This window comes from Lontra canadensis, unplaced genomic scaffold (genome assembly GCF_010015895.1).
Source record: "Lontra canadensis isolate GAN:19392208 unplaced genomic scaffold, GSC_riverotter_1.0 scaffold4, whole genome shotgun sequence".
NCBI lineage: Eukaryota > Metazoa > Chordata > Mammalia > Carnivora > Mustelidae > Lontra > Lontra canadensis.
Genome location: NW_022630998.1, coordinates 41405541 through 41432614, shown reverse-complemented (window position 1 = coordinate 41432614; position 27074 = coordinate 41405541). Strand labels below are relative to the sequence as shown.

General features: G+C 44.1%; 1 protein-coding gene across 3 annotated transcripts in view; it reads left to right on the top strand.

Annotated features, from left to right (window-relative positions):
* The window catches only part of PIK3R1 (phosphoinositide-3-kinase regulatory subunit 1), an 81664-nt gene extending 55582 nt beyond the window's left edge, over positions 1–26082 (top strand). The window contains exons 3-16 of one of the 3 annotated variants that reach the window (XM_032849326.1): positions 1131–1223; positions 1663–1737; positions 7408–7539; positions 8424–8625; positions 8828–8907; positions 19994–20096; positions 20786–20884; positions 20990–21170; positions 21356–21481; positions 22187–22329; positions 22545–22721; positions 22816–22884; positions 23487–23657; positions 24698–26082. In XM_032849326.1, the coding sequence (XP_032705217.1) occupies positions 1131–1223; positions 1663–1737; positions 7408–7539; positions 8424–8625; positions 8828–8907; positions 19994–20096; positions 20786–20884; positions 20990–21170; positions 21356–21481; positions 22187–22329; positions 22545–22721; positions 22816–22884; positions 23487–23657; positions 24698–24887 (1841 nt within the window). In that variant the 3' untranslated portion in view covers positions 24888–26082. Of the gene's footprint in view, positions 1–1130; positions 1224–1662; positions 1738–7407; positions 7540–8423; positions 8626–8827; positions 8908–16614; positions 16672–18167; positions 18598–19993; positions 20097–20785; positions 20885–20989; positions 21171–21355; positions 21482–22186; positions 22330–22544; positions 22722–22815; positions 22885–23486; positions 23658–24697 lie in introns of those variants that run through there. The other 2 variants (XM_032849341.1, XM_032849336.1) reach the window with 2 other exon arrangements.
* The last annotated feature ends 992 nt before the right edge of the window (positions 26083–27074 follow it).

Below are 27074 nucleotides of genomic sequence, written 5' to 3'. Positions count from 1 at the left end.
TAAATGCCTTGAATTACGATTCAAAAACAATTTTAGATCTGAAACAAAATTTAAAATATTTCATCTTTCTTAAATTACATAAACTGCTAATTCCTAGATAGGCTTGCACAGGAATGAACCTGATGTGTCGAAAACGTTCTGTATTGGTGGCTAATGAGAAGTTCGCACCTGCCCATATTTCTATAGAGACACTCCTTTAGGTGTATTTTGCAGCTTGTGAGAAAAGTGAGGTGAATATATTTAGCTCCCTCTTCTGGTGTATTACGAGATGAATATTTTTACTTAAAATGGCTTTATGGATTTTTGGAGTGAGACTACAGTTATAAATGTGAAGCTGAAGGCCATTATTTGTGTCATCCAATTAGTTTCTTCTTGTATCATTGCAATTGGTAAAACACGGAGAGAAAGCATGGAAAAACCATTGTGAAAGCGTCACATTTCTTAAGATATTAATTGACCAAATACGTGTCAGCAAACAAAGGCTTGGGTGGCAGGTACACAGGGACTTAATGTGAACATCAGGGGGCCGGTGATCATTTGCAAGTGCCCTGTGTCTAAATATCTTAAAGTTATAAATCATATTCATGACCTATTGAGTCAAATCTGTCCCATTCTCCTTCCTGCACAGTTATTCCTTCATAATGAATTGAATTTAGGTTTCTTGGGTTCCAGGTTCTGCCCCAGAGTGTGGTGGTGTTGGGCGGGGGCCCGGGGGAATGGACTACCACCCCGCCCCCCCTCCCAGCCCAAGCCAGGTGCCTCAGGCCCAGGGGCAACTCCCAAGGGAGTTTCTGCCCTGGGGAGGATGGACCTGGGTTAGAGGCCCTGAGAGGCCAGTTGGGCAGGGAATTCCTGGGTTCTAGCTAGGTACTCGGGAGTGTGTCCTAGGGAAGAAGCAGGCCTGTCCGCTGGGCCCCCAAACCTTAAGGTACAGAAAGAGGCCCGGCTGCAAGAGGGCTCGAGAGAGAAGCCTTCTTAAGTGCAGGGCCCAGCACCGGGCTCGGTCTTGCTCAGGCCTGAGTTTGCCAGTGTCAGAACTACATTGTTTTGTATTTAAATTCTCTTCCTTGCCGTCTCATGCATTTGATTACCCCAATTAAGTATAATCGCAGGATTTTGTTTATTTGCAGCTTTGGCTCTTCCAGATCTCGCTGAGCAGTTTGCCCCTCCCGACATTGCTCCGCCTCTTCTCGTGAAGCTCCTGGAAGCCATTGAAAAGAAAGGTAATCAGCTGGTAGAGGGGCTCTCTTACCTTGTTATATTCTTATTTCATGGGTGTTGTGATTTACATTTGTCTGTTGGGCATTCATTAAATACATTTCTCGCTCCTTGTGCTAGACACATGAGCTCTTTGTTGCCGTGCAGTGGGGAAATAATCTTGGTCTGATTCCTAACCCCATGTTACCATGTACTTACTGTATGGAAACTATTAAATTCTCCATAATTTAATAAATATAATTAACTTGCTCTTTAGGGGCCAGATGACTTTGCCAAAGTTATTGACGTGCCAGCTAAGATTAATAAGTAGGAATTCACTTCCAAGAATATTTGGTACACATCTAGAATAGATATGGGATGGAAGCTGGAATGTCTTTCTGGCAGCAGGCTCGTAGGTTCTCCAGAGAGCTGTGTTTTGCATGCTCAGTCTGTTTTGTGTCTTAGGTCTGGAATGTTCAACTCTATACAGAACACAGAGCTCCAGCAACCCGGCCGAATTGCGACAGCTTCTTGATTGTGGTGAGTGTCATGGAACTGGAAAGACAGATGGGAAGCATGGCTCTTACCTTTCGGTCTCAGGTAAAGCACCAAAAACTGGAACGTAACCGTGCAGTGTTCTAAGTTTGAAGGAAGTTCAGAAATCACACCCAGTTCCTTCTGCCCTATTAAGGTAACAGTGCAAACCAGCCCGGACCTTTGATGTTTGTCTCCTGAGTTGGGGTGTGTGTGCGTGCCTGCCTGCCTGCAGGCATGTGGTCTGACCTCATGGCAAAGAGCCTCTGGGTCCTGCAGGAGTTGCTGAGGAGAGGAACACCCCCTTGGGATTTCTCTGGCTCTGCATGTCGACCGTCTTTCTCTGACTGTGCCGTTGGCTACAGCTGATTCATCTGGATCAGCTTTAAAAATATTTATAAGTCTATGTCATTTAACAGAGGTCTCTTCTGACCCTTTCCATTTTCCTCTCCTTTTTTTTTTAAAGATTTTATTTATTTATTTGACAGACAGAGATCATAAGTAGGTAGAGCAGCAGGCAGGGAGAGAGGGGGAAGCAGGCTCCCCGCTGAGCAGAGAGCCCAATGTGGGGCTTGACCCGAGCCGAAGGCAGAGGCTTAACCCACTGAGCCACCCAGGCGCCCCCTCTCCTTTTTTTTACTGTCTCAGTCTTCCTTCCTTTCATGCTTCTTTGCTTTCTCATGCCATGTTTATATTAAGTAACGCCATGATGCTGTTCTATTCAGTGCTGTGCTGAACTCTCAGGGAGGTAGGGGAAGCCTGGTTCATAGCATTTGCCCATTTCCATGGTGTAACTAGGCCCACTGTGGTCAGTTTCAGGCTGCCAGCGTGTTATCACCAAACTCCCAACTTGGAAAGAATTGAGCACAGGGTGGCCCTTAGAGCAGGCCAGCTACAGTGCACCATTGGTTAAATGACATCAACTATTTCAACTTAGTGGTGTCTTCATTATTGGTTCCTCTCTTCTTTGCCAAATAGGATAAAACTACAAACGTGAATAAATTTACTGGCCATCATTCTGGCCAGTCATCTTCTGTAGCAACTTGTAGAATCTCTCAGATTCTTCATTGCCTCTCAGAATTTTTCTTTTGGAAAAATATTTCTCTGCTTCACATTCTTATAATTGAATTTGGACTTCTGAAACCAAGAGAAGGAAACCTCATTCGGGAAGAAGCTCTTTTAAACAAGGTACTTGTTCAAAGAATGTAGTAAGTGAAAATGTGAAGTCGAGGCAGCTCATGACAATTTCTAGAAAAGATGTTTCTGGGAAAAAAAGATTCTATCTCTATCAGTAAATAGTTTCACCTGAAATGCACCACCCAAATGTTTGAAGTTTGAAAAAAAAACTTTCATTTTTATTTTGTGCATGGAAGCCAGCCTCTCACATGTGCAGGGCATGGGCCCTGGCGGCTGGTCTCCTGCATTCCCCCTAGAGCAGGTCAGGAGGAGCTGATTGGCAGAAAACTCAAGGTGAAACACATGTCCTTTCTTTCTCACAGCCTGACCAGAGTGGTAAGGAGACTGAATTTTGTCCTTAGCCAGTTGAACTTGAGATACATGTTTTGGTCAGAAAATTGGTCAGACTGAACAACAGTCACAGGAAATGTTTAGACATCAGAGACTGATGAGATGGGAGTTATTTGAGAAAATGTGGTTAAGCTTTTAAATGTGACTGAATACAAATGATGCACTTTAGCTTTAGAAAAAAACCTTCACATCACCTTTGAGATGGAATAAGTAACCAAAAATCACGTCAGCAATGTATTTTGATAGACAGCTTTTCCTCACCACTTGAGGTCAAAACCCATACGTAAAAAAATGGTTTCTTGTGGATTCTGTGTCATAAAAGTGAATTTTGTGAGCAGAATAAGATAGATTTAGGAGTGGGTCCTCTAGGACTCTAATAGCTTAAGGATTTTTCAGTACATAAAAATACTGTAATACCTTGGAGGAAGCTCAGGGATAAGCCACTTACACTTTAAAAAAAGAGAGAGAAAAGAGAATTCATGGCTTTTAACCAAGCTTGTGAATTACCAGTGTCTGAACAGGGTGGATGCAGAGGACAGCATCCCACTTTTATTAGCACCCTCCTAAGTTATTTTGTTCATCTCCATATTACCCGTGTGATAGCAGTATTCCTCACCGCTGATGGCATAGCTGGGATTTGCACCCAAATTAGTCTCACTCCAAAAGCCCTTACTCTTTTTTTTCTGCTGTATTGACCTAGAGTGAATTATATCTTTGTTGTTCTCATTTGATTTTTCTCCTGATTTTTTGTTTGTTTGTTTCTCCTGACCTGAAGCAGGCCTTCTCTTTAAAAGTTCTCATTACAGGAAAGAGAAATTCTGTAACTATGGTGATAGATGTTAACTGGACTGATTGTGGTGATCATCAGTAACATATATAAATATCAAATCCTGTTACTATAATGATAGAGTTATATGTGAGTTATACCTCACTTTAAAAAATGAGGCTTTTAGGGGCACCTGGGTGGCTCAGTGGGTTAAAGCCTCTGCCTTCAGCTCAGTTCATGATCCCGGGGTCCTGGGATTGAGCCCCGCATCAGGCTCTCTGCTCAGCGGGGAGCCTGCTTCTCCTCTCTCTCTGCCTGCCTCTCTGCCTCCTTGTGATCTCTGTCTGTCAAATAAATAAATAAATATTTTTTTAAAAATGAGGCTTTTAGCAGCCTCAGCACACCTGCCCTTTACTCACTAGATGCCAATAACATGGTCCCTGAATTTTAACAATCAAAAATTGTCCAGACATTGCCACATGTCTCCTGGGAGTCGGGGTTGGGGTCGGGGTGGGGCAATAAAATGGAAACCCCTAACTGAGAACTGCTGGTTTAGGTAGAGGTGAACCGGGGAGGGGACTCCATCCCTTTGGGAGGAGGGGTGACATGCTGGCAAGCTTACTAGTTGACCTGTCTTGAGCAGACTCCATGCAAAGCTGGGGTTTAGAGGGTATGAGCTCCCCCATTCTAGACCTAAAGTTTATTTCGTATTGCCTAGCTATCCTCAGAAGTTATCACATGACAGATTTCCACAGCTCTTAGAAGAGCTCATTAGGATAGTTTGAATGAAGAAAAGGAGACTTACAGAACAAAATTCAGGAACTCTAAGGAGCTTTAGAAGCTACATTAAAAAAATAATATACTATGTCATCAGCACTAGAGGATTTGATAAAGTGAGCTTATCCAAAGGCTAATCCCGAGACTCGAAATGAGATGATTTTGTTCAAAGGCTTAAGGCTCTTGGGAACATACCTCTTGTGTTAGAGAAGGGCTTGGGTGAATTAACATTACCCTGAGGACCTGCTGTGGCTCAGTCCACAAACGTTTAGCAAGCACATCCTACGTGTTGGGCACGGTGAGGAGCAGGAAGAGCAGGGAAAAGCCATAGCTCGTGCCCTTGAGGTACTCTCAGTGTAGTAGAGAGACACCGGATTACCGCACTGTCTGGGAAGTGTCATGATAGAGACGGGGATCGTCAGCACTGCTGAGAAGGTAGTAGAAACCCTGCCTGAGGGAGGGGCCTGTGAAGTAGTGAGCATATTAATGTGTGTTTGTTGTGGTTGTTTTTTACCATCACTGAACAGTTTGTCCTATTCTGACAATACACAAATTAGGTAATAGTAATTCCCCCCCCCCCACCCGCCCCCGGCAAAGAGATCTCGTAAATGAAGCATACAGGGCGTGAAGGGCCCAGGCCCAGCAGCTTGTCAGGCGGTCAGTGGCTATGGAGTGCTCGAGCTGTGCACACAGTTTTGGCTGACAGGCACACTGGTGGTTGCAATTACTTCTCACATAGGCCCTTTGTGCCCAGACCCAGTACTGCCTCCTCCAGCCTTATTGGGGATGCGATGTGTGCCATTCGTTCTGTGGGGTACAACTCTGTGCCCCTCCACTCTCTGAGTTTAAGAATTCTCCTCTTTCAGCTCACCTCTGCGCATTCTCTACCAGATGCACTTCCCTGAGCTTTATTGGTGTGTGGGATTGTTTTGTACAGTCTGCCTTGTCAGCGGGCCAGGTTTGGTGTATGATAACGATGTGTCCCACGAACTTCTGTGGCTTCACATTGAACCCAGAGTAATACCTAGTATCACACTCACTTTGTGGCCATCCAGGATGCCACCTTTTCCTCCTCCAGCTCCCACACCTCGGAGGACTCCAGGCCTCCACATGATCCAGTCAGTCGCCAGGTTGTGTCAGTTCTTGACAATGTCTCCCACATCTCCCGCATTATAATTCAAATTACGAGACGTGTTCCCTTCACTTCCAGCAACTTTCTGTTCCAGCTGATTTTTAACACTAAAAAGAATAAAGCTGCTGAAAAATGTAGCATTTCATTCGTCAGCTCACTTCTCTGCTAAGTACCCAAATCTGCAGATAATCTTCAGGTTGGCCTTCACGTCTCTGGAGTGCATCCTTCAGCAGCAGCTGGATGCTTCTTCTCTTGCAGAGATGCCCATGGCCCTTCCTGCCCAGGCATCCCCTCTCTCTGCTGGACACTGTGCCTTTTTGTACCCCAAGTGAGTTAGTTCGTTAGCATCACCCCATTATTGAATTGCCTGACCTCTTTTCTGGGTGAAGGATTTACTGGACAGATGTGTTCATCTTTCTTAGGAGCTAGTTCAGTCCCCACAGGTTAGATTAGTTATATCCTAATTCGAGTACCCTGTCAAAATTAGGGAGAAAATGTTAAAAATATTCTTATGGCTATTTTTGAGATTGTTAAAATTCTGTGTATCTTACTGTTTGTTCAGTCACTCTGTTGAGCTAAATTTGTATGACTTCTGTGATGCAGTATTTAGCAACTCAAAATTTAGGCAATCTCTGGATTTGCATTTCATGTTTTCCTGTTGAGGTTTTAGGAAGCATTTACTAAATGATTAGCCATCCCTAGACAGAGCTCTTCTCAGAGCAGAAACACCCTCCAGAAGGTATTTGGAAATATTCTGGGGGCTCCTTTAGTGTGCTAGGGCTGACATAAACAAAACTCCACAGACTGGTTGGCTTCACACTCAAACCTATTTTCCCCCTGTTCTTGAGAGTAGAAGCCCCAGGTGCAGGCAGGTTTGGTTTCCTGTGAGGCCTCTCTCCTTGGCTTACTGATGGCCATCTTCTCACCGTGTCCTCACGAGGCATTCCCTCCGTGCTTCTGCTCCTGGTGTCTCTTTGTGTGTCCACATCTCCTCTTCTTAAAAGGATACCAGCCAAGTTGGATCAGGGCCTAGCCCCAATGGCCTCATTTTAGCTAAACTTCTTAAAGGCTCTGTCTCCAAGGCCCTGTCTCCAAGTATATATTCACCTTCGGAGACAGTGGGAGTTAGGGCTTCAACCTGTGACTTGTGGGGAACCTGATTCAGCTCAAAACAGGGACGTGATTTTCTTACTGTTGTTGCCCCACCATCTGGGAACATGCCTGTGGCATAGGCAGAAGACGTCATGCGAAATGCTTACCACTTAGGGGACAGACTTCCACAAAGGAAAAGTGGTCTATTTGCAATGCCAGGAACAACCTCTGTGAGAAACACTGCTCATAAATACTCAAGAATTTTATAATTGTCCTCCTGTTGCTTCCTTTTTTGTGTCATGTTTATGTCAAACATTCAGAAAAATGGGCCCAACCAATATATACAGTGTCTGAAATCTTTTTAAAAATGTTTCTGTCACAGATGCCGCCTCCATGGACTTGGAAATGATCGATGTGCAAGTTTTGGGAGATGCTTTCAAACGCTATCTTATGGACTTACCGAATCCTGTCATTCCAGTAGCCGTTTACAATGAAATGATTTATTTAGCCCAAGGTTTGTTTTCTGTTCTGAAAACCTCAATGAGCATGTATTGAGATGTGCAGATGTATGTAAACTCTATTAAATGCAGCATATAAATAATAAATAAGTCACATATTCAGAAAAATGGACCCAACCAATATACACAGTGTCTGAAATCCTTTTTAAAATGTTTCTGTGACAGATATAAAGAGCGATGTTTGAGAAAACATTAGTAGGAATCTGCCCTCTCCCCGACCCCCTCCCTCCCCATTAGCACCAATTCCCTCCCTTACCAGGGCATCCAATAGAAGACCCAGATTCTCATTTGCTTAGGAAGATTCTCTACATGTTGAAATGGCTAATTGTTAACCTTTTATCAGCATTAACAAAGTTCACTATGTCAGGGAAGGCCGCAGCGCTCCAAGTGCCATCTTAGGATTCGGGGAACCTGGGACCGGGACCCACTGACTGGGGATGTTCTTACCATTTTCAAGTGGCCATTACAGAATGTGCTGAGGGACGAGGACTCTCATGCTGAGGAGCTAATGCTCAGTTAAAGTGCTTTGGGGACAGGAAATTGTGGTTCGTAACCTTCAAAGTCAAAACGTGTGATACTTATCTGATGCTCCTCTAAATCAGCCAATCACACTGGAAGCTGCTCAGTAGAGGGTGGATCTCTGCCAGCACAGCCTGATCCTCTGGTGGCTTTTTACACCAAGAGTTTCTTGCATTTCCATCTGACTTGAGAGCTCTACTTTCTCACAATGCCTTTTCTGACAAGAAGAACAAGTGTCCTGTTTCTGATGACTTCTTTTAAAGGGACTCGTTCTTCTTTAGCTAGAACAGAAACGTTCTAGATGTTTAGTCACTGATATCTAGAAACAATCTTGTTTTGTTTTGTTTTTTAAACTCTGTAGAAGTACAAAGCTCTGAGGACTACATCCAGCTGTTGAAGAAGCTCATTAGGGCACCTAACATACCTCATCAGTATTGGCTGACGCTTCAGTATTTGCTAAAACATTTCTTCAAGCTCTGTCAGACCTCCAGCAAGAATCTCCTGAGTGCGAGAGTGCTCTCTGAACTTTTCAGCCCTCTGCTTTTCAGATTCCCAGCAGCCAGGTAAGGTGAAAGGAGGAGAAGCGTGTATTTTTGGGTGGTAGGGGAAGTCCTGAGCTGATGGATCATTCAACTTATTCCGAAGGTGCTCTCTCGCAGATGCACGCGCACCTTCCTACCAGACACAGTGACTTGAATGTGTATAAATGAACATGAGTTTGCTGTTTTGAAAACAAGTTTCTAATAAAACTCTCTTTTTTTGTAGCTCTGAGAATACTGAACACCTCATTAAAGTTATAGAAATTTTAATATCAACGGAGTGGAATGAGCGACAGCCTGCACCAGGTAAGGCTTTTTGAACTTTTAAAATTCTGTCCTGGTTTGTTTTTTAGAATGGTGGCTTTAGACCTTCTCTGAAGGAACGTACGTTTCTGGTAGAATTGCGATCCATAACGTGTCACCTTGCGATTTACAGAAAGAATGGCTGAGTGGTAGTGTATGCGGAAATTTTACCTGGATTTCAGTATCTGGATTTTTCAGTGTCTGTGGATTTCAGTATCTGTGGATGGTCTTGGTTTTAGACGTGGGCTGTGGGGAGCTCTCTCCCGTCCCCTCAACTTTGATGCTTCCAGTTGTTGCCTAAATTACGGAGCTCATTTTAGTTGTTGACATTCTTGTTTTTCTTTCTAATACTTATAAAGTAGGGGATTTATAATTACTATATAATTTGCAATATTTTGGAATGTGTGTTTTGGAAGGAGGTCTGCTGAGAAATGTCTGTCCAAATAAACATTTTCAAGAATGCAAGCAGTGTGAAACCAGGGTGTTCACCGGAGCAAGTTAGAGCAGGCCAGACACTTCTTTGAAAGCAGGCTGGCATTCGGTTAGCCATTTAACAAAGCAGGAAATGTAGACCACGTTAGCAGTGGATTTAATTTAAACTGACGTATTTTTCTTCTACTGTGGAAAGTCTAAACACTTTGCCTGTATGCTTGTTAAAACTTAGCTAACAGAAGCTGGTCATTGGGAATAGCAGGGTCCAGTCAGTGAAGTGAGGTTTCAGGACCGGTGGAGATGTTGCCTGTAGTCTTAATTTATGCCTAGAATTAAAATAAAACATCATAAATAAGATGTTAAGATAATAATTCTTTATTATCGGTAACTCGTGCAGACTGCCCAGTTTATCTCTGTACTAACAGGCATGGGGTCCCCCTGCGTTGAGCAGTGGGGAATTAGGTTGGGTTTCGTAGGTGTTACCCAGCGAGGCTCGGTGGGGTGTGGATTGCGCGACCAGACAGGTAACCACTCACAGTGCGCATATTTGGAAGGGCTCCTGTGGACAGGACCAGGATACGGCATCCACAGGTAGGAGGGGCAGCAGAAGCAGTACATAAGGCACGAGTGGTTATGGTCCAAACGTTGCAGGTCACAGCAAGCAGGATGTTCAGCAGAGATGCTCCGAATTGTAGGTGAATGGCATCAGAGAAGTCTGTCAGTAGTGGCTGAGGACTTTAGTCCAGGGGGCGTCCCAAAGGTTTCATGTCCTGTGACTGCTTGGCGCATTTGTTAATGGATTTGGGAACTCTGTGTTGGTGTTCACAGGCTGCCTTTGGGCTCAACAGAAAAGATTCAATGGTAGATTAAAAGTACCCTGTGATAAGGGGACAGGCGGCAGGTGTGAAACATGACACTTTAGTCCTTTATTGACTGCTCCCCCCCACACCCCACCCCAGACTAAATACAAGAGTGGAGAAAGAAGTGTAGTAAAAACAAAAGAGTAGTAGTAGTACTACTTTTTGTAGTAGTAGTAGTAGTAGTAGTAGTAGTACTTTTTTGAGTACTACTAGTACTAGTACTATAGTAGTACAACTGCACTACTTCTTTTGAGTACAAAAGAAGAGTAGCAACAACAAAATGGGCCCCCGGGCCAAAGGGCGGAGCCCTGCCTCCCACTTTCTGGTGGCCAGTGTGGAGGTCTGTCTCAGACTAGGGACAGCTGAGCCCCGCATGCAGTCAAGGGCTGAGGGTGGTCCCTGTCTTCTCAGCGCCCACCCCTCTGGAGACAGGTTGACATGGAAGCTTAAAAGCCAGACAGGGTTTGATAGATAACCCACCAATGAATTTATCATGAAATCTTTGAGAATTTCTGCTACACACCAAGGAGAATCAGATGGAGTTTAATTAGTCTGACTGGTATAAACCGGTTAAATGTCCTTACAAGTTTGAGCCTAATTCCATCCAAAAACAAAACAAAAAGTTCACGTACATCCGTTTTCACTGAGTGCACCTAAGACTGCCTGCCAGGCATGGACCCCACTGCTTTCCTCTACTAAGAAACTGGTGTCAGAGGCAGGTTAGTCGTGCCAGCCGTGCTGAATGGTGAGCAATGCACTGAACATTCCCTAGACTTGCCCGAGATTCATGCAGCCTCTTCAAGAAAATTGTATCTGGGTCATCTCTGAATGCTAGTTTGAGCCATTCTTCCCTTTGTTTGGTATCTCTTAGCTATTCTGAAGAAAGTTCAGGCCCTTGGGAATAAAATAAATGCTTCAGTATGTCTGCCTTGTGGAAACGTACTGACCACCTCAGGAAGAACGTCCTCATGCCGAAGCCCTTCGTATTCAGGAATGGCTTCGTGCCGATGACTGGCGGGGCACTCTTGGTTAGAGAAATGATTTCTTAGGCCTGGTAGGAATCTGACATTTTCCTCGACTCCTTCATCATTGCCCCAGCCGTGCTGTCACCACAGGGCTCTGAAAGCACAGCACTGGGGTATCTCCAGTGAACAGTCATAAATCATTCATTTGCAATGACTTTATTCTTGTGATTAGAAGGAGTACTTGAATAATTGGGGGGCCGTTGCTGGGGAGACAGGGAAGCAAGGCTATTATGGGATAGATAGACCTCTTTTACAGTTTTTATCTGGTAGAACTTGAACTGCTAGGCAAAAATGATGTTAGAGGCAATGTGTCAATTCGTAGAAGACCATTAGCACAGAGTATCTAATTAAGTACTGGGGGAGGGTGCTTACTCTAAATATGAAAAGAATTGTAGATGTGATGGGTGACTTTGTAGGGCAATTAAGTAGACAGAAAAGGCTTAGAGAAAAAAATGGTACTTGAATGGGCTTTGAAGAATTGGTAGTTTGAAAAGGGGAAGAGGAAACAGTATTTCAATTCAAGGAGTTTCAAAGGTTTATTCAAAATAAATTGCAAAATACAAAATGAATGGCCTAATACAAAAAGGTAGTAAATGTTTTAAATGACAATATTGTAAAAAGCATCATTTTAGAGTTGAAAGCATTGCTCAGCTCTAACTTTGCTCATAAGGAGACAGAAGCGCCCCCCCGGAGGTTGCACGGTCACGTGGTGCTAACCAGTGTGTGCCAGAACCAGGTCACCCCAGGGAGGCCCCGTGCGGAAGGGACCCAGTCCCGGACTCCTGCCAGGGTCTCAGCACTGCACCTGCTTCCTGGGTTTGGGGAAGCTTCATGAGGAATGGGGCTGCTTTTAGTGTCCAGTCTGAAGTCCTCTGAGGTTTGCAGTAAAGAGCCCCAGTGTGATTTCCATAGCTGTGGTGGATAAAACTCAGTCACTCCATCCATTGTGTGCTGGTAGGAGGAGAGAGTCTCAAATGGATCTGGATTTGAATCAGCTCTTGGCTGCTTATTTGCCAAGGTCATATCAAATAACTCAACCTTTCTACACTGTTCCCTAGTCTGTGAAATGGGAACAATGCCTCTCCTGGGGTGGTTAAGATTTCAGTGAGGTGATAAGTACTGAAACTCATGACCCATTGCTCAACTCTGGATTTTTAAGGACCTACCAGAGGGGGCCCCCTTCTGCAGCTCCAACTCCTCAGGCCTCGAGGGGCCTGCATGGGCTTCACGGCTAATCTGCAAAACACACACTCACTGGGTAGTTGCTGCCCGGTGGGTGCATTGCTTGGAGGGAGGAACGTTCCTTACTTGGTCTCACGCCCCTTCCCGTGTGTGTGGCTTGGTGAGTGGAGGGCCTGGTTTTCAGTAGCACCTTCTCCTGCCATGTGCCTCTCTGCAGTGCACAGAACACACGACTGTACAGAGCAGTCCCCACCAGTGCCATCTACTTCACTTCACAGGAAATGCTGGATGTGCAGTGATCAACCCATTCCATAGGCTTATGCCCTGTAGTTCTGCCTGTTCTTTCCCTTTGCTCAGCTCCATTCCTCAAGGACAAAGGCTGCTTCTCCTGTTGAGCTCCTCCTAGCATAGAGCTAAGCAAAGGATAATAATCATCCACATGAATTTTCAAAAGTTCCTTGACAGACTAAGCAACTTTCAAAGAACTTTGGCATACCCACTCATTTAGTGCATGCAGCGAACCTGTGAAGCAGGCGTCTCCTGCATTTGGAGGGAAACTAAGGTTTGAAAGGTTAAACATAGAGTCACTGAGTCCTCAGCGTTTGGATAGTCTACTGTCCCCTTTGTTTCTAAAAGTCTTGAAAATACCTAAAGCTGAACAGCAGGTTTTCATGACTCATTATGTGCTATGTTTACCCTATTGATACTTGGGTAGCTAAAGCAGATTTCTGTAGGGCCACTAAGGGACAAACAGGACCATTTAACACAGGGTAGCTCTGAATGAAACCCATTATAAGTGTATTTACATATTTCAGATTTCATGGGTATATCCAGAAATATTAATGCAGCATAATTGAAGTCTAATATTGCACCCTCAAGCCCAGAGTGGAAAATAAATGACTCTTTCTCCCTCCTGCCCTTCTACACCTGTCAGAGTTAATGTTTAACCACTGGAGCATTGCAAAACATTCCTCCTGAAGAGCCTGATTCATAAATCTTGTTTTAAATGCTCTGGGCTTGGTTTTTTAACCAAGACGAAAGCAAGCACTAAGGTAGAGGGAAAGGACTTTCAAAGAGTTTTACTTTTCTCTGATTTATTTTTTATTGGGTTTAAAATGTGGTCTGACATTAGAGGGTTGTTTCAAAGATGAGAAATGAAACCTTGAAAAAAAAATGCATATATTTAGATGGGTCAGAATAAACAGAGAGGCAAGCCATACTAGGTTATAACGAAAAATAGGAAGTTTTATTTGTGCTCTGAAAAAGCAGCATATTTCAGGGGGCATATATTGGTGGGGTAGTCACTGTGCAGACTCCTCTCCAGGGACAGCATTTGAGAGGGAAGCAGTGCCGCCTTCTGCTAAGCAACTGTCACACCTTTTCATGCATTTTGTAGAATGTGTCCTGTGTCAATCTGGGTTTATTTATAAATTCAAATGGACATTTTCCTTAGTGCGGAGTAAGAGCACTGGATATGGAGTAAAGAATTTGCATCATACTGAAAGGCCCTTCTGTCCTAATTTGTCTTAAGTTAAAATGAAGGGAGGCATTCATTTAACCCTTGAGGATTTTGGTTCCTTTATTTTTTTCTTCTCACAGCATTTCTTTTTGTAAAGAAACTGCACGATAGAAGCTGGGTAGGGAACAGTCACTCTCTGATGGGGATTTGCACGTCTGAGACAGTGTTCAGGCAGTCTGTACCTTTCAAGCATGTTTTCACGATTAACAGTATTTTCCTGACTAGATAACACCTGCTAAGAAACGAAGTGTGGTCTGTTTTTTGCCTCTAAGATGAGTTTTTAAAAACTTTGAGGAAAGGAAAAGTAGCAAAGCATACTGTTTCGAGGAATCCAGAAGGTAAAGTCAGTTTTCAAATATATGTGTGAGTTCTCTGAGTCTTTTTGGGTCTCAGATACATGCCAAAATTAAAATACGAGTTTTGGGTGGGTTTTTTGTTTTTGTTTTTGTTTTTGTTTTTTAAGAATTTAGCAGTCACATGATGAAAAACACTTCCTAAGTTGATATGACATCTGTGCATTTGATTTATTGGTTATTTGCAAATGAATCTTCGATTTAATTTGTGTGAAATTTGGACATAGTGGGAAATACACAGAAAGTTGAGCGTTTTCTCCCAGAGAAGTTACTGATTCTGTTCTACCAGCAGAGGGCTCCCTTTTTAAGCTAATGAAGACCAGAGAGTGTCTTGTCCATCACTTTTCAAAGACTGAAACTAAGTGGGAAAAGACTCAGCTCACACTTTCAGTAATAGAACAGAAGCTCTATGGTAGAGGATTGTACATATTGTAAGAGACGACGCAAAGTTCTCAAATCTAAAACTTGCTTTCTCTAAGTGGAGAGTGTACTGCTTTCCAGGGGACAGTTTTCTGAGATGGAAAATACACTTTTGGACTAGAAGACACTATCATCTTGGAAGGTTTTGACATGAAACATCATGTAGAATCAGGTAGCTGAAGAGACTGATGTTTCCAAGCTTTCTAGCTTTAGAAAGACTATTTTTAAAAGTAGGGCAAGATTCGGCAGCTCAGGGTGCAAGGGTGTTCTCAGAACTAACCATATGTCTCAGTGATCAGCAGGCAGGAGCTGGAAGATCCACTTAAAGACTTTTTTCTTTCCATTGGAAAGTAGGTTTTTCATGCTCTATCAGTTGCACCAGAGGAAAGTTTATAAAGTCACTTGCATCATGAGGTTAGCGCACTTCCCAGATACTGTGGGTGATCCTGCAGCTGGGGCCTGCCTGCGTGCATGTGATGTCAGCACCTAGATCTTCCTTTAGCTCCCTATGGGACCACGGGGTCATGTGTCTGAGGGTAAATACTATGGCTAGACCCGTGTATCTTCACGGAGAATTAGAAGGTAGTTTTTTTAAAACTGTAACCAAGCTAAAAATAGAAAACAGAAAAAGTCAATTTTGTTGTAGGTGTGAAATTTTTCACATGTGGCCTAAAAGAATTTAACCTCAGTTTCATGTGTACTTTTAACTTTCTCTGAAAGAAGGAAGTGAAGACCAGGGCCAGTGGGTGGAGAAAAAGTTTAGGACCAGAAGTCTGCAGGCTAGGTTATGGTGCTCCAGCCTTGATCCCGGGCAAACCACTTCACCCCTCTGCCCTCCGGACCAGGGTTCCCAGAGTGTAGCTTGAGGGACTTGCTTGAAGTGCTCTTTAGAATTACTCTCTGGTTTTAGAGTTAGTGATTCTGTGACTTTACATTGTTACGGGTTCTGGGGATATCAGGAAACCCCTCCATCTTACCCTGAGGCCAGTGAAAATTTTCGTCGGTCAAGTTTTAGTGTGGTTCATTGCCACTTTCTCAGAGGACAGAGATCCTCTGGGAAGGCGTACCGTCCTCCTGGCCCTATCCTTTGCGCCGTTTAGCGGTCACGTGAATTTCATGCAGACACACCTTTTCATTGTCAGACACTCCTGTGGCTGGTTAAGCGTGGCTTGAAGTCGGCTCCGTATGAGCAGCTGCACAGTGGGGTTTATCGGCCAGTGCTCACGTGGTCGTGGAGTAGAGAACCCAGCGGAGGATCCTCTCCTCCCACAAGCAGGCCTTTTCCAAACCTGTGCCCTGGCGAGCTCCCCCGCGGGGTCTCGCGGTGCACCTGCGGGGCTGTCCGTGCTGCTGTGTGTGGGAGGAGGCGCCCCCGAGGGAGGCACGGTGTTCTGGGCGGCGCGGAGCGGTTCAGGCCTTTACAAGCAAGGCTTTGATTCTATTTTTGCTGAACTAGCTCAGCCACTTCCTGTGTTTGGCCGCGCATAGTGCCTCGCTTCACTGTGGCCACTTGAGCCCCGCGCGCTGCCGCAGCCAGTCAGAGAGACTATTTTAGGTCCCTCCACAATGGCCTTCTCATTTCCTCGGCGAACATGAGCGCGCGGGGCTGGCGGTGGCCACTTGTTAGCCGATGACAACTTTGACTTTGACTCGGGCTCCCCTCCCCCACCCGAAATCCCTAGCTCAGCAAATATTTGAACCTGCCCAAGTTAATCATGAAGCCGTGATCTTTATCTGCGAGACGTGCGAGCGCCGGGGCTTTTCCCCTCCCGGCCGCAGCCCCAGCATCCAGTGGCTCTCTCGGCGGGGAGCGGGCAGGGAGCGGCGCTGCTGCGGCGGTCCCGTCCCGGCGTCCGTGTCGCGCCGCGCGAGCCCGAGGGTCCCGCGCCGCCGCCGCCGCTGCGCCCGCAGGCATTGTTCTCACTGTCGGATACCCGCCTGGCCGCGGGGGGCTGCAGACATGCATAACCTGCAAAGTAAGTTGCCTCTCCCTTGTGCCCCGCTCGCCGCTGCCCTGCTTTGCTTTGTGTACTTCTGCGAAAGGTTCCCTCTTCTGTAGTTTGTCTTTGCGGGTGTGTGAGTGAGGCTGATTAAGTGCTGTCTGGGGAGGGCAGATAAGGGATGAGCGGAGACACTCCCCCCTTTCCTGGAGGGGCACGGTGGGAGGAAAAGATGGGGTTTGGGTTAGAAGTGGGGAAGGAGGTAATTACAACGTGCTTGGCTGGAAGTTGGGACCTGGCCAGGCCTGGGAGAGACGTGGAAAATCACCTGTCTCCCTCCCCTCCTCCCTGGGTTGGTTTGCCACAGGGGATCCAGCAGCAGGACTGGTTCACACCAAGTGCTCCCCACTACGAAGGCATGGGCATGGGGTGGCCCTTGGGGCTGTTAGCCTGTCCGCAGCTGCTGGCAGGACTCCCTTTTGGGGGAGGAAATGCATTTGTATTAAAAAAATTTTCTTCTGAACCTTATCTGAAGGACATATCCCACACCCCCACTTTGACCATATGTGTGTGTGTGATTTTGAGTTTAGGAATAGAAAAGTGTTCCCGGGAGCGGGCTGCAGGGTATGGGTTGAGTCTGTCTTCCTCATTAATGGGCAAATGAATTCACCTAGATGGGGCCAAGTGAACAGTGCTCAGAGAATGCCTTGCCTTGGCTCCACTATTTCCTCTGATTTATACTGTAAACGTGAAGAGATGGTTTACAATGGGAATGTGCATTAGGCTCTAGTAAGGGTAGAAGGATTATATGTAGAATGGCTCTAGAGAACTAAATAGATTTATAGGGGAATTGACTTCTTTACATTACATATTGCTAACCAGGATTAAGGGTCCCCAGAAGGAGGAATTTGAGATGGAGGGGAAAAAAAATCTCAAAAGTGATTACATCACTCTCCCCCCTTAAGCACTATTAAGCCCATCTTCAGACTTCTGGTGCTGCTGGTGAGAAATAGTTTGCAAACATCGTGCTACCTCTACATTCTGATAAATGGCTTCTATTTGGAAGATAGAACTTACCTTGACTAGTCTTGTTAGTAACATTTTAATGTCTGCTAAGAATATACATGTCTTCATTCCTATTAAGATTTTTCACTGTTATTCCCTAAGGTCTAGTTTTAACTTTACTATGTTTGGTAGATTTTTCTTTTAATTGTGCTTTTCTCATGTGGTGTACATTTGTAACAGTGTTTAAGTTCTGAGTTGTCCGTGAATTCGGTAGGAATGAAATGAAATATCCAGAGTTCTTGATCCCTTCTGCTTTTAATATATACAGGAAGTATTTAAGGATTGTAAAATACACCTTAAATATACCATTTTGATGCATTTGTAAGATTTTTAAACCAAGGCATGATCAGGCTCTCTATTAACCCAGATGCACTGGAGGGGGAGGGGTGGGGGGAGCTACGTGCTGCAGCATATCAGCTTTTGTCAACCTGCCAACAGCGGAGCGTACCATGCTACAAAGAGTAATAAAAAAGGAATTAGAAAACTCACTGGTGGTGGAGAAGAGTCAAATCAAACATCTTTTTGAAACGATGAGCATGTACATACATTGCTGGTCTAGTAAATGTAGGTTCTCGGCAAGGTTGGGATTGTGTTAGGGCTGGATGTTGAAGAGAAGTGATGAAGCAGGAGTGGTCTGGTGACATTTTTCTGACTTGATTGGCTCGGGTGTGTGATGTAATAGGTTACAGTGCAGCCCCTTATAGGTTTTAAAATGAATTCCAAGACACCATTACAAAGAAAGCCGGACTCTTTTCTTATAACTGAGCTCAGCCAAGGAAACTCTCGCACAAATGTACAACACTGTTTGGAATATGGAAGACCTGGATTTAGAATATGCTAAGACAGATAGAAATTGTGGCACAGACTTGATGTTTTATATAGAAATGGATCCACCAGGTAATACTGCAGTATGCTTTTAGAAAGCTAGTTTATTTTGTGGGGTTTTTTTTTTTTTTTTTTTGACAACTACTGTAACTGATCCTCTGTAGATTTCTATTTATTAACTTGTTGTAATTTAATAAAAATTAGCTTGATCATAGCTTGGACATGAAATTGTTTGCCTGTGGAAGCAAGCAGATCAGCCTGTATGTGGTGAATGCTTTTTCTTACTTGAACAGATAGGAATTGAATTCCACTTTTTCACTGGTGTCTTTTGTTTAACCGGGGTCCTTTGCTGTTTGGGTTATAGTGTTGTATATCGTTCATACTGTTCCTTTAATTAAAAGGATGCGTCCTTTCTGCTGCTTTTCTCTTTTGACAGTGGATGAGGACAGTGTGGTACTTTGCAGTGATAACACTTGGTACTTTTAGAAAGCATGTAAAACCTAGCAGTGATTACAACTCAGTCCTAGGCGACTTGAAACTATTCTAAATCAAACGCTTGAGACTTTACCTGCTCTTATATTAAGATACTGTAATGAGAAAAGGAGTTGGCTTCCCATTATTTATTTAGTCCTAGGCTTTACAAAATATTCTTGATAGACTGCTGAAATTTTTGCATGAAGTACTACTCGTCCTTTAAAACTTGTGACTTAGAATTCAGTTAAAATGTTAGCCTTATTTTGCTTCCTAAACTGTATTCCAATATTAGCCCTGCTCCCAATTAAGAAATTCAGAAACACTGCAGTCTTTTATTTATCACCAATTGGTGTATGAATACTGATTTGACATTGAGGAAGAGGGATACAGTTTTTCCTCAGTCTTGGCATATAGAGCAAATTTGTCCAAAAGAATATTAACATGAATACTAAAGAGATTTAGGTCACAGATGAGTTTCTTAAAGTGGCTTTTGGCAGAATAGTGCCTGAAATACTAAGATTAGAGAAAACCAGTTCCTCCTCTTAAAACATATTGCTGTAGATGAGTTTTATTACAGCAACAGCATTTGTGGAGGACAGAAACCAAATTTGTCTTTTATAATTAAATAAGAGGAGGAAATTAAAGCCAACCCATGTGATTCCTCCTGCTCATATGTTCACGGTTTCCTCTTTTAGCTGGATTTGATCAGGCCTGAAACTTTAATATAACTAGAGCCTAGAAGTAGAAAATGCCGGGACTCTGGATTCATTCACATTGCCAGCCGGGTTCATTTGTTAAGCTGTTCTCTCTTTTTCCACTTTTTCTTTTTGACCCATATTCTGAAAGGTGTCCTTTTTTTTAACATAATGATCTGGTTTCATAGAATTGAGAATTACTGCTGTATTTCACAGTATTCTAAAGAAACATAAATTAGACCTAAGTGTTCCACTGTAGTTGAGATTACAAACAACTTTTCTTTCTCTTTCATCTGCAGCATTGCCTCCTAAACCACCAAAACCCACTAGTGTAGCCAACAACGGTATGAATAACAATATGTCCTTACAAGATGCTGAGTGGTACTGGGGAGATATCTCAAGGTAAGGCTATATAAGTGCTCTGAGTTTTCACTGGAGAGAGCGAGCTCGTTTTAGAGAGAGAAACGCACCAGCATGCTAAGTTCCATTTTTAGGATGTCCTCCAACATAAGCACGAAGCATAGTTGGTTGTCTTCCAGAGAAGACCAGAGAAGTCCCTGAGTGCTGGGGGACCGTGGGTGTCGGATGCCATGGGAAATTAAATACTTGACAAGTTTCATTCTGGACAGAAATGTCAGGAAAGCACCCGGGTGGAGTGGCACTGCCTAAAGGCAGGGTCCAAAGTCACTTTCCATTAGGGAAAACTGTCAGGGTTTGTGTTATTATCTGACACATACTTTACAAAGGCATCTTTATTTGTCGCTTTTTTTTTTTTTGAAGGGGGGCTAAGGAGTCCCTTTGGGGATTATGTGTTTTTGTGCTCAGTGTATGTGGTTACAAAATAAAACTTTGTACCACAGCTACACCAGTACTGAAAGTGGGTATGTTGTTTTGTTGCTCCCAGTTTGTAAGGAGATGAACTTTATAACATTTCTATATAAACAGTACATGCACTCTGTGGGTAGCAGGGGGCTGGAAGGGAGCTCTGCCTACTGTGTGCTTAGTTTTGCTGTCAAGTTAAAACTCCCAAAAACAAAAAGCAGTTACTGAATCCTCAAAGTGAGCTTTGTCTTGTGTCATTTTCCTTTCAGGGAAGAAGTGAATGAAAAACTTCGAGATACAGCTGATGGGACCTTTTTGGTACGAGACGCATCTACTAAGATGCATGGGGATTATACTCTTACACTAAGGTGAGTCCGGGAATGTAACAAAGATGGAGCTGTGGAAGCAGACGTCAAAACACATTTTTTTTTTTAAAGAAGACTGTGATGCCATTTATTGTGTTGTATCTACAGGAAAGGAGGAAATAACAAATTAATCAAAATATTCCACCGAGATGGGAAATATGGCTTCTCTGACCCACTGACCTTCAACTCTGTGGTTGAACTAATAAACCACTACCGGAATGAGTCTCTAGCTCAGTATAATCCCAAACTGGACGTGAAATTACTTTATCCAGTGTCCAAATACCAACAGGTAATCCAAACTGGAATACTCATGTTACAGTATTTAGACAAGATACTTTGCAATGTTTCAAAAACATTGTGAAGCAGATGAATTGCATGTAATGAGATTTTAACAACTTTTTACTACAGTTTGATATCGGCCAAAACATTGACTAAATACTTCATCAGCTGAAGTTCTCTCTCTCACTTTTCCAGGATCAAGTTGTCAAAGAAGATAATATTGAAGCTGTAGGGAAAAAATTACATGAATATAACACTCAATTTCAAGAAAAAAGCCGGGAATATGATAGATTATATGAAGATTATACCCGTACTTCCCAGGTGAGTTTTCTACAAAAGTCACATTGTAGGCTCAGAACTTGTAGTTACTAGAGTCTAAGACGTGTCCTTTCAGTTTCTGCTAATCGGATGAGGGGAAAAGATCGTATATTTGTGAATCACTGTTTTTTATTCATAGGCTCTCTAGACCATAGTATATCTCCATAAGCTTTCCCATGAAGCTCTTAACGATTTCACAATAAGTACTCATGCTAATTGAAGAGGTTGCTGTGAGTTTTAAGTGGATTTGACATAATTCCTGATTGAACTCCCCCTGCCCCCCAACACACAAACTTGTCTGACCTCCAAAATGGAGATTTAACTATTATATACCCTGTCATAAAAAAATAGCTCCGTTCCCTGCAGTATTTTCCTAGAGGCTTAATCTTCTCTGGGCTATGATGTATCTAGGACCACCAGAGGGAGTAAAAGGCAACATGGATTCCTTAAATTGCTGATAAAGGGGAATGACTTTTAAAACAATGAAAACTATAGGAAATTGTAGGACATAGACTGGAAAAATTCCCAAAGTAAATGTGTGCTTCTGATACTATTTTAATGGGTTTTATGAATTAGGGGCCTTGCTTGGTAACAGAGTACTCAGATGCTAGATAGTAATAGCATCAAGTGTCCCGACAGTGTCTCACAGTAACACGTTATCTGTTCTATGAAAGGTATGACATTGTCTCATTCAACATTGTATTGTAGGAAATCCAAATGAAAAGAACAGCTATTGAAGCATTTAATGAAACCATAAAAATATTTGAAGAACAGTGCCAAAGCCAGGAACGGTACAGCAAAGAATACATAGAAAAATTTAAACGCGAAGGCAATGAGAAAGAAATACAAAGGTTGGTGAATCAGGGGGGCTGTCTTTGTGCTGAAGATAAGCAGAATCCTCCAGAACTGTTGAAAGATGGTCTTGCTTTCTGTGCTTTGAATAATTGAAAGAAAGAAAAAAACAACAAAAAATGACAGCCCAAGAAAGCATTCTTAACTTGAGGAAAGCTTTGGGAAACCATTATGATAGAGCAGGTAATGACCCATGCCTTTCACTTGCCTGTAGGATTATGCATAATTATGAGAAGTTAAAGTCCCGAATCAGTGAAATTGTGGACAGTAGAAGGAGACTGGAGGAAGACCTGAAGAAGCAGGCAGCTGAGTACCGGGAGATTGACAAACGCATGAACAGCATTAAACCAGACCTCATTCAGCTGAGAAAGACAAGAGACCAATACTTGATGTAAGTCCCAGAAGCCGAACCCTGGAAGCCACCAACTGATAGTTGCAAAAATTAAGGCTACGTTATTAATGCATTTTCTTCTTTGGTTTTCCAGGTGGTTGACTCAGAAAGGTGTTCGGCAGAAGAAGCTGAATGAGTGGCTGGGCAATGAAAATACGGAAGAGTAAGTACTTACTGCAGGTGGGAGGCAGCAAAGGAGGTTTTTCATTTTAGGGAAATGCACGACTTGCTTTGTTTGCGGAACAGTGAGCAATTTTACTGAATTTGGAACATCTTCTATAAACGATGTCTCTTTATCCTGAATGTTATAAAAGGAAAGTTCAGGGAAGGGGGATGCCGACCTAGATAAAAAAATCCCTATGGGTTTCTCAAACAGTTGGGAGGCGGGGAAAAAAAAACACAACACAGTTCCATTCAGTGGATCTCCCAAAGCTTAAGTATGTATTTTGTTTGAATTATTTGAAAACTGGCAGTCCTCCTAGTCAATACATTTCCTGATCTGAACTGGACGAACAGGATTGGTTGACACCTTCCTCTCTGCCCAGGTTCCTCAGTGGAGCTCCTGACTGCAGTTTAACTTACCGGTGCTCTCTGTCCGGGGGTGGTGGGGGGGCACATTGAAGGCTGAAGCTGGATGAGGAAAGGCAGGCCTGAGAAGCTGCTGGAGTCAGAGCCGCAGCTGCTGGCCCACAGGGCTTGGGAGGCAGGGCAGGCCGTCCCCGGTGGGTGCTTCACAGAGACCCTCTCTCTCTCCTGGCTCTCTAGCCAATACTCGCTGGTGGAAGATGATGAGGATCTGCCGCACCACGATGAGAAGACCTGGAACGTGGGCAGCAGCAACAGGAACAAAGCGGAGAACCTACTCCGAGGGAAACGAGACGGCACCTTCCTGGTCCGGGAGAGCAGCAAACAGGGCTGCTACGCCTGCTCTGTCGTGTACGTAGCTCCCGCTGCCGGGCGCCAGGCACGCCGCTCTGGACGGGCTGCCCACTTCTGCCCGTTGGCCGCCGGAGCCGGGGCAAGGGCGTGGGAGAACCTCACGGTGCGGTAGTGTAGGACAGGAAAGAAAACATGCTGTTTTTCAAGCCCTCGCAGAAGTATAGAAATGCTGTGGGATTCAGAGACTGGGCTTTGGGGCCTAATTCATGAACTGGTTAATCAGGAGTGGTCCGGATCTTTTCATCTTTGCCATGAAACTAGCACTACTTGCCGCCCGCCCCCCCCCCCCCCCTTTCTTTTTTTTTTTTTTTTTTTTTTTAACTTCCCAAGGCTAATAGCAGTGGAATATGAGTTAATTCCTGTGAGAGCTCCACCCCCAGGTCAGGGCCACAGCAGGAACAGGTCAGAACAACGAGAGAAAGGTCACTGCCCTTGAGATCAGGGCACCCAAGAGATGACATTTCTAACACAGGGCCCATTTTCCTTTTACTTCTCATACTATTCCCCCGCTCCTATCATTTCAGAAGAGTGTCCTCCAGGAAGAAAGGTTCCAAAAATACAGCATATTCATGGTCTCCCTCCACTTCAGCAGAGAAATAGTCGTACAGGAAGGAGGAAGTAAGAGCATCTCAAAGTTGCTCTTACTTGGAGTTAAGGCCAAGAGAATAGGAGCACATAGGGGAAAGGCCAAGAGAATAGGAGCACATAGGGGAAATGCAAAGTGAAAGGCTAGCCTGAGAGAATCCTACAAATGCCGGTAAGAGTAGAGTGCTGTTACACAAAGCCTCCGGGTCACCTCTATCCCATTTTAAAGATGCAAATACAGTGGCTCAGGGAGGCAGGATTACCAGGCCACGTCGCTCACCCGGTAAGTGACAGAGCCACGAGTCGACAGCTAGCCTGGGAGGCGTCCCGTTCTGGAGGATGGCCTGCGGAGTGTACTTTTCCATGATGAAGATTTTACGAGCGGCACCTCGTGGAGTCGAGAATTGTCTAGGACCAGCTCAAAAGGCATGTGTTCTCTCTCTCCTCTGCAGGGTGGACGGCGAGGTCAAGCATTGTGTCATCAACAAAACGGCCACCGGCTATGGCTTTGCCGAACCCTATAACTTGTACAGCTCCCTGAAAGAACTGGTGCTACATTACCAACACACGTCCCTCGTGCAGCACAATGACTCGCTCAACGTCACACTAGCCTACCCGGTATACGCACAGCAGAGGCGATGAAGCACTTGTCCTCAGATCCTGCTCCTGACGTTCAACCACCCTGAGGCCTCTGGAAAGCACAGGGCTCCTCTCCAGCCCGACCTGTCATTGAGCTGCGGAAACGAAGCCATCTGCCTTCAGATGGGACTCGAGCTTCTGACAAAAGAGTACAGGGGAAGACACGCAGCCTAGCACCGAGTAGTGACCCTACGTTTCTAATCTGGAGCGCTTGTCCTTCCTTACATTTTTGGAGGTTTTTTTTTCTTTTTTTTTCTTTTCTTTTGGTTTAATTTAAGCCACAACAACACAAAGAGAAAAAGAAATGCAAAAATCTCTGCGTGCAGGGACAAAGAGGCCTTTAACCATGGTGCTTGTTCATGCTTTCTGAAGCTTTACCAGCTCAAAGTGGGGGACCTTGGAGACCAGAGGATGGCCGGGCTCTAGAGCCCCGGCCTGCAAACGCTCGCGCCAGGCTGGCTGGGCCTGGGCCTTGCTGTGCACGGTGGACCCAGACACGTCGCACTGTGGATTATTTCCTAAGAAATGAACGATATGTAGCAGAAAGGCACTTCGGCTCACGAGAGACATTTTAGGAGAACGTCCACTCAACGTACAGTCAGAGGAAATTCTGTCGTAGCAGAGTGTCAGAAGTGTTTTGTTTAGACTTTAAAAAAAAAAAAAAATGACCCCACCAACGACGGAGAAACGGAGCTTGGAGAACAGGACTTTAAATGACATTCATTATATAAAATATGTACATAACAGTGGATGATTAACTATCAACTAGATGGATTTGTATCAATACCAAATAGCTTCTGTTTTGTTTTGCTGAAGGCTAAATTCACAGTGCTATGCAATTTTTAATTGTCATTGTTATCTCCGTTTTAAATGTACCTTCAGAATAAGCTTCCCCACCCTAGTTTCTGTTGCCTGAAAATACTGTCCCTGATTTTTTTGTTATTGTTAATATTCATTTGTGATTCTTTTCCTTTTTTAAAAAAGAAATGTACAGAATGCCAGTTAAAAAAAAAATGGCTTCAGAATTAAAACTATGAAATATTTTACGGTTTTTCTTGTACAGAGTACTTGGCTATTAGCCCAAGGTTAAAAAGTTCCTAACAGATTTTTTGGACTAAATGTTTTGTTGGGCAGTGCCTGATAAGCTTCAAAGCTGCTTTATTCAATAAAAAAGAGAAAGATATATAAATATGACAAAGTATCTCTGAGTTCAACAATGTTCTTTCCAAACTCTTAAAATACGGTACCTGGTAATGTTTCATAAAGAATTGTGAACTTGAATCTAGGGAGGGGGATGTAGCAAAGGGCTGTACAGGTGGGGCAGAGGGAGGGGGGACGAGATGGTGTGCACTTTCTCAACGATTATGGAGAAGTGAGTAACTTAAACTTCAGTCTTTTCCCGCTCTGATCTGCTTTGTTACTAGACATGAGTGACAAGGACAGACCTACTGGAACTCTAAGGCAGTGTGGCGGCGGGTCAGAGAACGTCATTTGTAGGAAGAAAGTCGGCCTCCTGGGGCAGTGTTCACCTTTGTTTGGAACGCTGATCGCAAGGTATAATTGCTGCATTTAGACTGTCTTTTTAACATAAGGTTACCCGTTAACAACCAATAAACATTCATTTCAGAAAAAGCCGGACTTGAAAAAAGATTTTTATCTGCATTTGTTATTTTCCCACCTTTCCATTCAGTTGGGACCACACGGCCAAGACCCATGATCTGAGCTGCTCCTGTGCTGGGCCGTGGAGAGCTCATGAAAGTCACGGCCACCACAGGGATCCCAGCGGCCCTTCTGGCTCATCCAAGTCCTTGTGTGTGTTCTACTTCAACGTGGGAGAAAGGCAGGGGTCCTAGAGCATCCTATCCAACTTGGGGCGAGAGGGAGAGTCTCTCCCAGATTTACTCAGGCCGATCCCCTTCTGCGTGGTGGCCACCGTCCCTGTGTCGGGAGTCATAAAGGATCAGTGTGATGGTCCCAACCCCGGCAGGTTCCAGTGGCATCTCACAATTGGCAGTTTTCCTTTGCCAGGATTGATTCAAACACGGCTTTATTTCAGATACTGCAGGGAGGGCTTTTTGTTTTGTTTTTCAGTGTAGTTTTCAAAATTCTTTTGTAATAACCGGTCCACCAGCTGACTTCATCATCTGTAGAATGTATTATTTTCTTCTTTACACGGGGCTATTCCTGTCA